The 17,404-nt window shown below is 38.3% G+C and overlaps 1 protein-coding gene across 1 annotated transcript in view; it reads left to right on the top strand.

Annotated features, from left to right (window-relative positions):
• Positions 1-17,404, top strand: part of zfpm2 (zinc finger protein, FOG family member 2) — a 198,905-nt gene that overhangs the window by 110,943 nt on the left and 70,558 nt on the right. The window contains exon 5 of the mRNA XM_015391689.1: positions 15,796-15,907. Coding sequence (XP_015247175.1) covers positions 15,796-15,907 — 112 coding nt within the window. The remainder of the gene's footprint in view (positions 1-15,795; positions 15,908-17,404) is intronic.

The raw sequence follows: 17,404 nt of genomic DNA, 5'->3' as shown, positions 1-17,404 counted from the left end.
GTTGCGTATATTAGCTGCGACATATGAATCAAGATGCTATGACCAAACAAACTTAACTGACAGATGACCGTTGATATATGATTGGCCAAATTTAGGTGTTCAGGCTGACGTATAATTAACTGGCCTGCTTAAGATAACAAAAAAAAGACAAATTTTCTAATTTTTGGGACAATATTGTCGGATAAAGATTACATTTATATACATGTTTAGGCCAGAATGATTTGACATTTAAATATGATTTCCCTACAACATTAATGCCTTTGGATTGTCAGCCTTGTTGGTTTCTGGTCAGCCAGGCCCTGTCCAGATGAATCGAAATCCAGTCTTCTCATTTGAAAAAACAAAACAGAGAAAGGAGGTTAGCATTGAAGATAAGAAATCTGATCGGTGCTAAAGACAGGAAAGGTCTGGAGAGTGTCCATTCCCTTCCTGGTGGTCCAGCAGCACCTCATTAGATGGATTTGTATGAGGCTGTTGAAGTAGTAATATTATACTGCGGGCTTGTCGGCAGACTAATTGGGTAACAAAGACCATTTTCCAGCTTGAGAAACCCATCTTTTAACAGTGCGTGTGCTGAGCCTCTGATAAGAAAGTTCAAGTCTAATGCATTCGGCGAGGGCCAAGTTCACCATCTTTATCTTATTTACTTAACTTGGTGTAAATATTGTGAGGGTTTTTTTTTTCCTTGGGTTTAATAAGAGCCCATTTCTCTTGAAGTGCATGCAGGGATCAAACCGCTGAACGGTGCAGCCGAAGGTGGCGAGGTGGTGCAGATTTCAAATAACTGCTGGCTGGTTCTGTATGTCGTTAGCGCACAGCTCCGACGTTTCATGTTTCCTCTCCTACGTCTTAATTTCCATCTACTGAACCTTAAACTATAGCCGGTACAATTCTAAACGTATCGTTACACTGAAATGTATGGAACAGAGAGTCTTCTATAATATAGAAAATCACACACTAGATGCCTTTCTAAAGGATCGGGAAATTTTCTAACTGCACAAGTGAAGAGCAGGGAGTTCAAAAGAATATTAAAATCCAATACCTAAAGGGGGGCACCAAGGTTTATCTTAAGTCAGAGGCTTTATTCAAGCATCATGCCTTCTACTTTATTGTTTGTCTTTATTTACTGCCTCTGACTGATCCTAGTCTTCCATGTGTGGTTATGAGAGCGGGGATTTGTTGTGACCCCATTGACTGATTGGCTCCTGAGTTTCCATTTCTTCCTCTTTGAAGAAATCCTAAAGCCTGTGTGTTTATTCCAAGCAGGAGAGAGAAAAAAAGGAGATGGTCTGTCCAGAGAATACGCCACCTGCCACCTTGACCCCCAGGGGCCACGGTAATATCCATGCAGGTGAACATTACTGACTTGGGGTTCTCTATTATGTTCCCCACATGCAGCTTCCTGCTGCTCGGGAGTCAGACTCAACTTGCATGCAGAAGATCAAACAAGTTCTTCCCAAAGGAATTGAAATGGGAAATTTGGAGTAATTCAAATAGTGAGTAGTGAAGCGACAAGGCTGCATTCGGTCCCCGGACCGAAGCCAAACACAAGGTGTGTGCTCTACCTCCAAGACACGATTAAGTCCGGGAGCACATGCATTACAAATAAGGCTTTCACTTGTTTACAACTTCAAATAGTCGTCAGTACATTTAGATAGTTACAGCAATGCTCACGCCTCCCGGTCGTAGAGTTTGCTCCCACAAAGAGAAACGGTTATATTGAGCCTGTATGTTAGCGCCTAAGGAAGGTGGACATGAAAGGCAATGGCTGTCAAAAGTCTGCACACCCCAGCTTAGATGGCAGGTCTCTGTCACACCAAACAAAGAGACAAGGAAAAAGAACGTCTTTTTTTCATAATTACTAAGTTTCTAATTATTCAACACAAAAACAAAGCTGTGTTTGGAGGGTAAACATGAAAAAGATGTTTTCATAAGCATGCACAGCCTTTTGTTTTAGTTTTAGGACTGAACTCTTTTAAGAATCAGACTTTTAAATTTGTCACATTTGCTGTTTTTGTGTCACCAAGTCCCCCAAACTAAATGGAACAGCCTTCATCAGATGATTATTTGGGTCTGATTTAGTTCTGGACACCAAATCATGTTTTTGTGGTGGAGCCTTCATATTGTTAAGCTTAACAGATGCTTTGACTCATTGTGTGTTGGAAAAATCAAATCCTTCTTGATCTTCCATCTCTAGCAGACACCTGAAGGCCTGGGGATGAAAACTGACTGACATTTGGAGCTGATTCTGATTTCATTGCCCTTGAGAAGAAGTTCTGTTCCCTCTAAAGAGAAGCAGAGCTTCATCCTGGCACCGTATTTCTAATGTGGATATAATCTTCTCTTTGGTGATGTGCTCTTTTCTCTCTAAAATATATGTTGGGGTTGTGGCTGAACCTTCGGGTTTGCTTTCCTTAGATGGAAAACATGGGAGATTTTATCCAGGCTTTTAGAAGGAGAGGATAATCCAGCTCTATGGAGAACACAGGAGAATGTTGCTGCATGATGATATGCAGTTCTTTTGATTAATGACAGATAAATCTTTAGTGATGCTGCTATTGTTTTACATTTTCAAAAAATACAAATTACTACTTTAGTAAAAGTAAAAAGTAAAAGTAAAAAGCAGTCCTCCTAGAAATTATCTAGGTTAGAATAAAATGGCATTTTATATGAAATACTTCTTAAGTGCTGAGAAATTGTTCAATCGTTGCATCCGATTTAACATGTAGAAATGATTCAATCAGAATATTGTAAAGAATAAAATAAAATAACATGTTTTACAAAATAACAAACCGATGCAGAAGAAATACTTTTTTTTTATCTTTAAGAAAACAATCATTTCAGTGTAGTAATAAACATATCTTAGGAGATGGAAAAGTCAACTACTAATACCTACTACTAACTGTATATTCACCTGATCTACAAATACCTCAAGTTACTCACAAATGCGTGAAATTCAAGTACCAGACAGCGAAATGTCTCCATCTAACCAAGTCTTACGGCCATATATTTAGCAGAAAAGTCTTTTTGATTGATATACTTTTAGATTATTAATCTTCCTTTGAGAAAATTTAGCTTAAAATAGGTGCAATAGTTTGCCAGTGGAGTAAGACCTATCTAAATCATGATATATATTCTCAAAACAAGAAGTCTTACTGTACTGACAGATTATTGCACTTATTTTTTGGAGAATATAATCAAAAGAAGATTAATACTGCTCTTTATTAGTGTATAAATCTAAAAATAATATGAAAAATACTCTTTAGCTAGAAACTTTTTACAGTGTGGCGATACGTTTTCGTAATGTTCACTAAAGTAAGATAAGTAGAACAGCTCACTAAAAATGCTTCTAAAAGTATTTCTTTCCAAAACAATAATGGAATAAATAAAACTAAACACTTCTTTGAATGTCTAGAAAAGTATAATGCTCAAATGGTTTTCCAGCCTCTACTGATTAATCTGTATGATGAAACAGTTATATGTCTACAGTTACTTCTTTATAAAATATGACTTTTGTGGACGGATGTAACAGCGAATGTAAATACACTTCCGCTTAAACAGCTGCACCTTATTAAGAATATGCTAATGAAAATTAAGCTGAGCGCTGAGCGGATTTTGAGCGGAGCGTCCTTGCACAACTTTGAGCGAACATCCACCTGAGCGCGGATTGGGAATTGCGAGGTGCGGCGCTCCGCTCCGTTCACATGCTCTGATATATATATATCTATACGGCCTAGTGCTTAGGGCATAGAGCTTGGAATCCAGAAGTTCTGAGTTCCAGCCCAACTCCCACAGACTGCCACTCTAGATCCCTGAGCAAAGACTCTTAACCCCACACTGCTCCTCGGGCGCTGCACAATGGCAGCCCACTGCTCCCCAAGGGAATGGGTGAAAAGCAGAGAAATAGATCAATAAAGTTCAATTAATCAGGGGTTTTGCAATTGTCTCTTCGATTCTGCATCTCACTTAATCAATCGATGAACTGCTGCATTTTTGTTTTGTTTCATGCTTTTGTTCTGGAATTTGTTAACTATTTCTAAGCACTGTACATTTGGTAATTAACACCATTTAGAGTAAATAAAGTTAGTCCAACTAAAAGGAAAGTATAGAAGATAAGAAAAGTAAAGGAAGAGATTTTTAACAAGCTGCTTAAGTTCAGAGCTGGAGAACCTCATTGTGCCTGAAGGTCTTGTCAAACAGTGATGCTCTACTGTATTCCCACTCCTCTCTCCTCCTTTCTTTAGCTTAGTTAGCTCCCTATTCAGGACAACACATTGTTAGGATGTGCTATTTATAATTAAGCAGAGCCTCTGAATCAAAATCCCAAACAGCCTGTCATCACTCAGCTTCATTATGGCGTAAAAAAAGGCAAGTGAACATACAGAAAGCATGCCATGCCACCCATAGTCAGAATAAATACGACCACTGAGTGCATTTCAATGGAGCCAAATAAGAAATAGCAAATGCTGCACATGAACTTTGATGCTTACAGTCCAGTCAGCGGGATAAAAGGTGATTTAAATGAGAAAATATTTACTGCTCATAGCGGCGCCATGATAGCAGCAGTCAAATAAAGGCACATGTGATGGGTGTCCCTTTAAAGATTCCGGGGAACAGCGGTGACTCTCTCAGTTTAATCGATTTTAAAATGAAAAGTCAATTTAACAAAGTTGAAAAGGGAAAGATGGGCTGAGGGAAGAAAAGAAAGAAAGAAAGAGAGAGAGAAGGGGGGGGGGGGGTGCATTCTCTTGCACTCAAGCAGTAAACTAACTGCCTCGCAGAGCAGGCAGAGATTTCAGCTGAATTATCTCCCACCTCACATTTGCTCTTAGGCAAGCAGTTTAAAAAGCCAAGCGATTGAGCCAGTGATCCAATTTGAAATGCAGAAATGATTAGAGCAGCTTGCCTCATTTCATATCAAAATTCTCTGATTTATGACAGGGCACCAGCCAAGATCCATCTCTGAAGGGAATTAGTGTGCGATTCCTGCATATTTCTGTTATTTAGTCTCCCAATAGCAGATGCTCAAGCCTTAGAAAAAGGAAGAGAGGTAGAGGAAAGAAAAAAAAAAAACAGAAACGAAGGCGGAGCGTAGCTATCTTTTCATTTCAGCACATGTAACCGTGGCCATTTAAAAAGAGGAGGAAACGACACAAAGGGAGACTTGAGAAATGGAGGCATTTGCCACTTTAGTTAAAATGTTATTTCAGCATCTAGTTAGGGTTTACACACAACTTTAGCAAGCATGGATCATGGGAGAACACAGACTGTGGGGTTGGCCTAGCTTTTGTGTTGGAGAGAAAAAAAAAAGACCTTTGCAATTCATCCATCCTTGAGGCTAAGAAAATATTAATACGCAGAAGCGATAACAAGGGCTGGAGGAAAATCTCCCTTAATGAAATTTCCAGTTGACCACATGCAATTTGTTTCATCGCAGTGAACAACTAATTGCAATGGACGTTATCAAGGTGTGAGTGTGCTGTCTGCTGTAAACTGACTGGTAGAACAGGTACAAATCCTTTATCCTCAGTCCTATGATGGAGGCAGAACATAGAAACTAGACATAGAGCATACACTGGAAAAACTATCTAGAAATAAGTAAAACATTCTTAAATTAAGTGTATTTACCCTTGATTTTAATAAGCAAATGAGATAATTTGCCAATCGAATGAGTATTTTTACTCTTAAAATAAAATAACTAGATAATATACACTTGAAATAAGACAATGCAGCTGTGTTTCCTTATTTTAAATCTAAATTGTCTTGTTTCATTGGCAAAATGTCTCTTTTATCACCTCAATTCAAGAACAAATGCACTTATTTTAAGAAAAAAATGACTTATTTAGATTTTGATTTTTTTTCCAGTGTACGGTCCTGTGTGTATTATGGTGACTCCATGTGTTTTTATTCCTCTATAAAATAAGATTTTAAAGCAGTAGTGCGCAATAAAGCAAAAGTATATCTTTTTCATAATCTGGTTTCAAATTATGTTTTATTTAAGACTAGACAATATGTATCAAACTGTTTTCTAACTCTGGGGGTGATTTTTTTTTCTACATATAATAGATATCCAGATCCGTCAAGCGGCTCTTTTTTGTAAATAACAACCTAATGCTAGGTCTTGTTGCTATTTCTGATGATATTGGACACATAACCGCAGGTGTATTTGCAATTCTTTCTTTAAACACATTGTTTGTCTTTACAATTGTCTCTGTAAAGTGCCTTGAGATGACGTGTGTTGTGAATTGGCGTTATATAAATAAAGTGAATTGAAATGGTTGTTCCTATAGGCAGAGCCCTTGTTCCAAATCGCTCACCTGAAGCTCGGTCCTTACGCAGCATTTCCTGTTAGCGTCCCTCTAAGCAGTGGATTTTCTTCATCCAGGGGAGGACTGGTCCCAAACAAGCATTTACATAAATAACCTTCTTGTCACTTCCTGATCCGTCCCTGAAGCGTGATTCGTACCATCAGCTGATTTGCGCAACCAGATATACATCCAGATAACCATAAATGATGTAATTATGGTACTAAAATTACTTATTTCTATCCTTAACTCTCTGAAGAATGCTAATACACATCTTTAAAAAAATGTTTTATGACTTTTCTGAGACTAACTGCTTCTCTGATGTCATCATCGGAGATGTTCAGAGCAGTTCGGCAAAATATGATTAAACCATGTTTATTTGCATTTTAGTTGTTTCTTTTTTTAGGTCACCCAATATATACCATAAGGTTAATGCGAGAGGAAAAAGTAAAACTTAAAAATACTAGTTTTATGTTTAAATCCAAAGCGGGAAGTAGCATAGGATCCTAGAGATAAAACAGAAAGGATTTTAAGGGTTATTTTCTCCTGAAAAACATATTTACACTAACTATTTTTGGGGAGGGAGAATCATAATTTAGGTCTTTTTTACAAAATAAAAGCAGATCTATATCTGGATGAGCTTATGGTACAGATCACATAGTGACATTTCTCACAGTTGTCTGTTATTGCTCATTAGGAAATGGTAAAAATGTTTTACTGAATCTTAGAATGAATCTTATCCTTGAAAAAAGTGATAAGAATTAATTAATAAGAATCAAATCTAAATTTTCTAAAGTCTGATTTTGTTCAGATTGCTGGATATTGGAATTTAATAAACTTGCAGAGGAAAGTTCATCTTTGCTTACAAATATATTTATATTTAATATGTATTTCACTCTTGTTTCTCAGTTTGTCCAATTACCATTTATCATTTCCCCAAACTGCTTCATATTTTTATTTTAGCAACATTTTAGGATAGTAGATATCAAGCTAAAGAGACAAACTCAATTATTCCAAACACTGCAAATCCAGAACAAAAAAAAACATTTTAAACGGCCTTTGTGACACAATTACGACCTCTTTTTTTTTTTTTTTTTACTAAGATTAAATACATAGAATACATTATGATCTGGATGATGTCAATTTTAGATTTACTTCTAGTGTTTATTCCACTTATTTTTACGTTAACTCACTAAAAAATGCTATTCTGTTACCTAGAGGTAGAAGCTTTTATTCGGAAGATTAAAATGTTTTTTAAACTGAAAATAAAAACACAGGGTTTTAATGAATGTGTTTTGATTATCAGAAAACTTAAATTAGTTTTAATGCATTTATTAATAGAAAAATAAATAAGATTTCCTAGATTTTGACATGTCAGTCTGATCAAAACCAGTCAGTTTGCTAATTGTCCCTCTATTAATTGATTGGATCTCATACTAAGACTTCTGGAAGCTTAAATCTAATAGGAGACTACTTAGGTTAACCCTAAAATGTCACACTAATTTATGAAGGAATGGAAAAATAAATACAACACATCAACACATACTAATAGTAATGAATCTATTGGGATTGCCCCCTCCCAATTCCAGGATGTGTTCAAAGTCTTTCTTGTTTTTATTAGAAAGCAGTGCTGCGTTCACACCAGGTGGGAGCTGTAAGAATTCAGGGAATGTCTTGATGTATTCAGAATGAGTGGTTTTGATCTCTCAGTTGTCTAAATCCCACAGCTGTGGGATCAAGACGGATACAGTGCCAGCCGGTGACCTTGTGTAGGGTGGGGTCGGAGGAGCAAGGGGGGGTTAGCAATGAGAGAAAAAATAATCATTCCCACCCAAGGTCGGTATCGATTTCACCTGCCCTGACCGTGAAGCGGGTTAAGAGTAGCCAGTGGTGGTGAAATGGTCAGCGGTGATATCATTAGCTCGTTGTTTACACGGGGAAACTGGGAGCGAGGAGGAGAAGGCTGAGTGTCACAAGCCACTTTCTTCTTCACCTCCTTCAGCTGATCAGAGGATCATGGTATCAAGGAGGGATTAGTAGCGACTTGGGATTTGTGTGATTGGTTAATTTATTGCAGTGATGGCAGGTCTTTCATCTATGGCAACATTTAATCAGCGCAGCCACAGAGGCTATTACAGGTTAGCTCCTTTCTGGAGTCAGACTGGATGTGCCATCAGCTCTATCACAATTCCCCCTGAAATTTCCAAATTATCTGGAACAGGCTTTAGCTTCTCAGAAATAAAAATTAGAACAGATTCCTGATAGAAGCTTTTGCTCACACAGGGCCAATTATAAATAGCACAGCCCCGGCTTGGAAGAAGGAAAAGCAGAAAAGGAGGGGGGGGAAAAAATCCAGGTCTGAGAGATGTGCGGGGAACTTATCGTTCAGTCCCCGCTCCGCTCTGATCCAAATCCGTGTGGCTGAAAATTTATATTAGATGTTATCACAGAGGCACCTAAGTCTTGGAAAATCAATGGAGGTTATCTTTTATGTTGCAGCAACTTGTGGAAATATTGATTTTCATTTTACAGCGAATTTGGAGCATCAGTTTGTAATCACTTCCTAGCTGACTACACTGTTCTGGTCACTGTATCTCTTACAGAGGGAACGGTAACGGAGCTCAGAGGGGGGAAAAAAAAATAAGAAGGGTATTGAAACCAGTGGAGTGAAGGTGGAAGGTGGATAAACCGTAACAGAGTGCACAGAGAGGGAAGCTTAGAGGCCCGACGGGGATAACAGTTAGTTTGTTACACTGATACTGAAGTGATAAAAGTAGCTTTACTCCTTTTAGGATAAATTAATGGTAAATATGACATTTATTACATGAGGGCAAAATGATATAGACAGAGATACGCTGGTGAAGTTTCTCAGTCTTCATAGTCATTACAAAAAAATAAAATTGAAAACAATCACACTGGAAAAGCGATCTAGAAATAAGTACAAATTACTTTAATTAGCTTAATTTGAGCAGGTAAATGAGACAGTTTGCCAATGGAATGAGTATTTTTACTCTTAAAATAAGATAATTTGATAATATGCACTTGAAATAAGACAATGCTATTGTGTTTTCTTATTTTTTTGAAAATGGCGCGCCCTGGCACTGAATGGAGAAGGACGACCACACAGAGAACCGGAAAGGCATACCAAGAACTGCTTTTTGCCTGCGCACTTCCGCTTGAGGTCTGCGCAGGTTTGCGACTTTCCGATGCGTAGTCAGGATTTTATTGAGCTGCGTTTCAGAGCCTCTGCGCAGGGGCAGATCTGCACAGAGAGAAATTTGACAGCTGCAGAGGCTATGCATCAGAAGCATAAATTATCCTTAAGTCTTTGACTCTTAGATGGTGCTAAAAATGCAGAGGTTTGTCTGTTCCAGAGCAACTGCTTGGTCTTCCTCTCTGTTGCTCTGTGATGAACCCGTGTCTTCTCTGAGACGTTTTGCACTGGAAAAACGTCTAGAAATAAGTAAAAATGTCTTAAATAAAGTGTATTTATCCTTAATTTGAGTAGGTTAATTAGATGATTTCCCAGTGGAATGAGTATTTTTACTCTTAAAATAAGATTGTTAGATAAAATGCACTTAAAACAAGGCAATTCAATTGTGTTTTTGTATTTTAAGTGTAAATTGTCTTGTTCCATTGGCAAGATGTCTCTTTTACCTCCTCAATCCACGATTAAATGCACTTATTTTAGGATAAAATGACTTATCTCGATTTCGATTTTTCTCCAGTGTGCGACCTTACAGTAGCAGGCATTTTAAATGTAACCGCTTTCCTTGGCTTCTTCCCCCTAATTTTTTTTTAAACATCAATCTTTGTACTAAAATCTTCTTTCTGTCATGATTTGTGGAATTAAGATCTAAAGAGAAGCGTCATCTCTTGGTCAGACCCTGTAGTTCAGTGAAAGGGTGGAGTCAGAGTAAATAATATGGGAGAGGGGGGGTCACTCCAGTGGCTGGAAGTTGAAGGGAAGTGGGCTGCCATTTGGCTGGGATTTGACTGGGAATAATTTTGAATGGCTGCTACTGTACAAACAGTAGAAGCATGACTACACCAACACATGAAGCTCAGAGGATCCTGTTTTTCAAATAGAACCTCTTTCAGAGATTTCTGATTAAGACAGTCCAGCACTGAACACCTTCATCATATCATGGTGAACCTTTCTGTTTATCCCCTGTAATAATGAGAACCTCCCACTGTTCCTTATGTTCATCCTCTTCTGTACGTAGATATCTGTCTATCTTAAACCTGTCAGCATATTTCCCCCTATATCGACGTTTTTGCATCACCTAGTTTGTTTTACTTCTTTCTAATCAAGGAGTTGGTTTTAACAAAGCCCCTTCGTCGTATGTTACCCTCTCTCCGGGCAAATTGTAATTTTCTGGCTGTCAGTCTGCGTTTCTCCTGAATGGCCGACTCGCCCAGTTACCCCAAACGTTTTTATTTGCATTTGCAGAGGCTCCACGCTGCGCTGACGCCAACATGTCTTTAAGACCAACTATGTGAAGTGCAGTTCCTCGTGTGCTTTCTCTCCTTTGTTTTAGCGTGGCACCTGCGTGGATGCGTTGCCCTTACAAAGCACATAGTTTAACTGTTTATTTTTATGCAAATCCGCATTTGGTGCGGAGGCGGAGAAAGGGGAGGTGGGTGTTAGTGGTTGTTGCTGATAAGTTTCCAACAAAATTCAACCCAAGGAAGTAAAAGAGACTGATAGCTTAATTAGAGAATAAAGAAAGTTTCTTAAAAAGGAAGACTTTTAAAAGAAAAAAGTGAAGAATCTACTTTAATGTAATGTTTGATAGGAGCAGGTGGAATATGGTGAATTCCCAGAGGCACAGAGAGACGGCAGAAGGGCCCCTCGCTGCCTGAATAAGAGATGGCTCCAGTCTGGAGATCTGAGAAAGGGTTAATCTGATTCCCATTTCAGATAGTCGTCCTGGCAACAATCGGCCGGTCTGCTCTGCTCCTTTGACAGGGGTGTGAGATTTTCAGGTTAGAGAGATAGAAGACTTTATTGTGGGGCTAATTTGAAATGTGAAATTGTGGATGACTTAAATTACAGAGGTCCCCCCCCATCCCTTTCCCTCTCTCACTCTCTCATCTGCTGCCAGCACAGGATAAGAAGATGCCAGGAGAAGTATTAAGAATATCAACAGACACAATTTACTGTCTGTGTTTGATCAATTTGGCTCTGCGCCTTGCAGCATGCAAGGTTTTTTATATATATATATATATATATATATATATATATATATATAGGTGCTGTTCTTTTAATTTTGCCCACAGATCAGATCGCTATCAGCTCCTGGAGCGGTATTTGCTTTTTTTGTAAATGATGCTCCTCAAATAGAGAGAGAAAAAGGAAATCTGTCCTGCAGCCTCCGACTCTGCAGAGTTCATAGAAAGAGACGCGGGTGGGTGGAGGAGTAGGAGGAGGGGGGGCACTGCCTGAGCACTGTGCTCATCTCTTGTGCATATCTGTGCCAATTCAGACCTTTAACATGCTCAAGTGACATTTGCATTTATCCTTGAAGGTTGTTGCCTTTTGCGGGGGAGAAATAAGTGAAAAGCACCGGAGAGGGGTTGTTTTTTTATATTTATTTATATATTTTTTTGTTGCATTAGTCAGATGGACAGTGTCCTGTCCCTGGCTCACTCAGATGAGGAAAAAAAAAAGGAAACAAAGTGTGAGGCTTGCAGAGTCGACCCATTTTCTTTTTGCTAAACTATTTCTGTTACACCTTAATAAAGTCAGAGATTGGAAGGTGACACGGTTCGAAAGTAGCAGCCTGAGAATACTGACACTGCTGCTGTGATTGGGTTACCAATCCACCTCTTCTACATTTATAACCCCATGGCATGGAATCACATGAAGAAAAGAAGGATTACAGCACAAAGAGAAAGTATTCATACCCTCTGCTACATCTTTTAAACCTGCTTTATAAATAAAAAGCAGAAATCTGCATAGTTTATCCTAAAACCCTGATAAAGTACTGAGCTATAAAACAGTTTTTATATTTTAACAAAGTGTAGCAAATATACTATGAAGTCAGAAGTGCACAGACACGTCAACTATATCAAATACTGATATAGTTTTAATGACAAACAGACTGATCTACTGCACTTGGGGAAAAATCTATCTAGAAAAAAGAAATCTAGAAATAAGTAAAATTGTCTAAAATTAAGTGTATTTACCCTTAATTTGAGGAGGTAAATGAGATTATTAGCCAATGGAATGAGTATTTTACTCTTAAAATAAGATAATTAGATAATAATTAGACAATGCAATTGTGTTTTTTTATTTTAAATGTAAATTGTCTTGTTCCACTGGCAAAATATATCTTGTACCTCCTCAATCCCAGAGCTAATGCACTTATTTTAAGAATTAATGACTTATCTAGATTTCAATTTTTTCCACCATCAGCTCATTTCTGCATCCAGATATACATCCGGGTCGCCCTTGATTTTATTTTCTCAAAAATACCTAAATTATGTTTTTCCCACCCCAAAAATAGTAAGCGTACTAAAATATAATGTGTTAAAGGTTAATAATTTATTTCCTGAAAAAAATAAATGCCTTAAAATCCTTTCTGTTTGATCACTCGTCTCCCAGAAATGGGATCCTACGCTACTTTCGGTGGCTAACTTTTTCGGCTTTGGATTTAAACATAAATCTAGTTTTTTTTTAGTTTCATGTTTTCCTTTTATGTTAACATTATGGTATATAGTGCGTTATCTAAAGAAAGAAACAACTAAAATGCAGATAAACATGGTTTAATCATATTTTGCCGGACTGCTCTGAGCATGTCCCATGATGACGTCAGAGAGGCAGTTTAACAAAGAAAATGTAAAAAGCATTAAAATTGTCTCACAAAAGTCATGAAACAATTTTTAAAGATGTTTATTAGTATTCTTTAGAGTTTAGGATAGAAAAAAGTCATTTTTGTACCATAATTACATTATTTATGGACACCCGGATGTATATTTGGGTGCGCATGTGAAACATAAGCAAAGGATCTCCAGGGTGAGATGGACGTATATGGTTTTTAATCTGCTCACAGAAACTTCAAACTCTGAGTAGAGAGTAGTTTTTGTGCCTGTGTTTTAAATAAAATTATAAAAGTATGAGTATTTATTGTGCGTGTGCCCCATTGGCAGGATTCAGACTTCATAGAATAGATATAGTGGTCTTTATTAATCAATTATGTCCTCAGAGTCCTGAGGGAATTTGTTGTTTGCGACAGTTTTAGAAATAAATGAGTAGTTCTCCATATTATTTATTTATTGTTTTTTTATGTTCTTAGAGTTTGCGATAGATGCTATTTTGCGACATTTTTAGAAATAAATGAGTAGTTCTACATATTATTTATTTGCGATATATGCTATTTTACAAACAGGACTTGAAATTGGAAATATCATGAACATAAAAACACAGCAGGAAAGTTGGGGAGAAGTTTGAAGAAGATTGTGAATCAAACAATGTTTCAAGTATTTCTCAAAGAGCTCTGTTTAATCTGTCATCTGATGATAGGAACATGACAAAAAAGAAAAAAATCAGAGAAGCAGCCAATAAGCTAATGGTAACGCTGGAGGAGAGATCCACCACTCAGCTCAGTTTATTATTATCAAAAATAAAACCCTTGATACAAGAATACAGTTTGTTACAAGTCGAGTAAGGAACACAGCAAGAACCCGGACAATGTGGTGGGATCAGATTGGACCAAACTTGATTAGCCTCCTGAAAGCTAACATTGCCCACAGTGACACATGGTGGAGGCAGCACCATGCTGAGGGGAGGCATGAGGCCGATTATACTTTTGCTTCAGGTGTTAAAACAGGGCAACATGTAGGAAAGATCAACACATGTTCTTGTTAGAATGGCCAAATCTAGAACAACTGGAGATGTTAAAGGTATCGTGGAGGATTTTCACGATTTTTTTTTAATCCTGCCCTCTCAACTTAGAAAAAAAAGTACATGTACAACCCTGTACCCGCTCCTAAGAGGGAACGCCTATTAAACTTGTGCAAGAGCATGAACGAGCCCATTTCTCCTCATGCACACTTTGTTTAAAAGTTGCTGTTCTCATAGCTCATACAAGCTTACTCGCGTCCGAATGTCCGCCCTAACCCCTAAATCCCTCCATCACCATATAGAGCATGGACTATATAGTGGACTTTATAGCGAACTCAGTTAACTTAATATTCGGACAGATGATCACTGCTTTTTATTCACCGTTGGTAACGCAACTCCGCCTCCATTGCACGGTGCCTCCGCCATATTTGTTAATAGTTGCCGCTGTCGGGTTTCAGCAGCCTAAAGCATTCAGGGATATATCTGCCTCTTCTGAGGCCTTTCTTTTCTTCTCATACACCTCATATTCACTTTCTCTCTTGCGTTCATTGAGGTGAGCTTCAATTAGTGTCTGAAACCGTAGCTCACCACACATATACGCATGAAAGTGCGCATGCGTAGAAAAATATAGCTAATGGGACAAGCACATAGGACGGCCTTACGTAAACATATCACCAGAATGATTAATGATTAGGAGGACCACTTATTTAGAGGATCCACCCGGAAATAAAAGATTGTCCTCTATACCTTTACCATTCTTTGACTAAGACTGAGTTCATGAAAAGCATGTTGAACCTAAAAGCTGAATACACTTTTTATTATTTTTTTGTTTTTTTTATGTATTGTTTTCATCATGTCGTAGATGACCATGTGTCTTTCACATTAATAACATTTTTGTAAATAATTTGTCTTTGTAATCTGACATGTGGGAAAGAAACAGAACAAAGAAACAATCTGGTGACACTGAACCATGGGAATCTTTTCTCTATCTCATTGTTTGATCTTTCTTTTTTTTCTTTGAGAAGAATAAAAGTCCACGTTTGACCTCTGACCGAGAAGAAAAACGACCTTACACATTCAGAATAATTTCCCGGCATATTATAAAAACTCTAACCTCAATCGCCCTTTGAAATGGATACTGATTCTTTAAATTCCTTCCCGCATGTTTCAGGAAATAGTGAGATCCCGGTGATAGCGCGGCACAATGTGCCCAAAGTTCACTGCAGAACACCGACTTCCTTCTCTCTGAAAGTCACCATCTTATTTATTTTCCCTCTTTTTCTTTCTTTTTTTTCTGATTACCGGACACCTGGTGTATTTCTCCTAATCTGGACCATCTGATGCTGGATCACCAAGTTCACTTTCTCCTTTTGCTCTTCCTCTTGCACCCATTTGTCATCATTCCAACCTATTCAGTTGCTTTTGTCTGGAGGCGGTCGTGCACGCACACACAAACACACACAAGAACCGTCCAAGACTTTTACATTTTCTCACTGGACTCAAGTTGCATGCTGCTTAGCTCCTGAAATCGCCTCTTTATGGCTATTCATGGAAGCTGAAAGCGTAACTCTGTGCTTATTAATATTTGTTTAATCACCAAAATAAGCAAATGATTAGTGTCTGTTATCTGTCCTCGACCAGAAGACGAAGAGCACGGTCCCGGTGGTGCTGAGCGCCGGGCCCAGGTGGCTGCTGGATGTGACTTGGCAGGGAGCAGAAGACAACAAAAACAACTGCGTGGTGTACAGCAAAGGTAAGCAAGCAGCTCCTGCGTCCCGTTATCTCACCTCGTCGTGCCACAATGCTAAACCCTCCCTCTCTTTCTTTTACTTTCCCCTTCTCTCTTTCTTACTCTCCTTGCGCCTCCAAAGTCACAAACATTCACACATAATTGCAGCAGCATAAGGAGCCGCTTCGCCAACGTATCTGCCTCCCTCCTCCCAAAGGTCATTTATATAAAACTCTGATTAGGAACTGAGAAACATCACCTGACATGCAAAGTTAATGGTCTTTAGATCTCATAAGGTAATTAATGCCCACTATTTTTTCTCAGATATACTAAGTGAATCGTTATCACGGCGCAAAGCTTAAGAGGATAGAGGCTTCATTTGCTCCCAGAGCAAAGAGATACAAAAAAAAGGATTTATCTCAAGATGTGTTGATTAACATAACTTCATCTTTAATTCTGTTTCATTCCTATAAATAGAAGAAAAAGTCCCCAAACTTTAAGATAAAGCTCTGATTAAAGCAGGTATGAGCTGGTTGTTGCAGGGAACAGGCCTGGGTTACAGCTAGGGCTGTGAATTGGTTAGAATGATGTGATATGAAACGTGTCACAATACAATTCATCCTGATACATTAACAAGAAAGATATTGGATTCCTAGATTATTATAGCTCTAGAAACTTCACAGAATCTGCTGCGGCTGCTGCAGAGCAGCTAAATAATAGGCTGTTGTACAAAGTGCTGCCAACTAGTGGCTGGAGGTTTAACAGTTATATAAAAGTAAGTAAATAAGTAAGTAATGGATATTTTTTACATTTAAGATCCATTCAACAGCAGGGGCGGATTCAGAGAAATTTGGGGCCTTAGACAAAGACAGGCAGGGGGCCCTCTGAGTTGAGAAGAAAACACATAAAATAGGCCCATTATACAGATAGAGAAATTTCAATAGAAAATTGTTCTAGGTTTTGTCCCTCTTCTTGTTCCTTTTCTTGTTGTTTTCCTCTCTATGTTTTGTACTCAGCTGACTTTTCATGCTGTCTCAAAAGGAATGAAAGATTATTTCCAAGCACTAAGCTCACTTAGCTGATTGCTCCTTCCTGTGTTTCCATAAAGGTGACGGCAAAAGTAAAAAAAAAAGTCCTTCTTTTCACTGTGGACAAGCCATGATCTGCTTCTCTGTTCTCCATTTTTCATTTGGATGACATAATAGCTGCATGAATGATGACAACAGACAAGATAGAGGAGAGCAGGAGGCGGGGTTCCCAATCTACTTGCTCTGGAGAGCAGAGTTCGCTGCTTTTAGATGTTGCCTCCAAAGTCTCCAGTAGCAGAAAAAGTCGCTAAAGTTTGACGCTAGGTGCTTTTTGGAAATAAAAGTGCTAGAGGGGTCTGAAAAGTCACTAAATATAGCGACAAAAGCGCTAGATTCGCAACACTGCTCTACGCATCGTTTGTTTTCAAATGGTTTGCTGCTGTCTGTTTGGACCTTTCTAAACATTTTGATGGCATTTTAGCCAAAGGATTTT

The sequence above is a fragment of the Cyprinodon variegatus genome, unplaced genomic scaffold, assembly GCF_000732505.1.
Source record: "Cyprinodon variegatus isolate N-32 unplaced genomic scaffold, C_variegatus-1.0 Scaffold556, whole genome shotgun sequence".
Lineage (NCBI taxonomy): Eukaryota > Metazoa > Chordata > Actinopteri > Cyprinodontiformes > Cyprinodontidae > Cyprinodon > Cyprinodon variegatus.
This window is presented reverse-complemented; position numbering and strand designations above follow the sequence as displayed.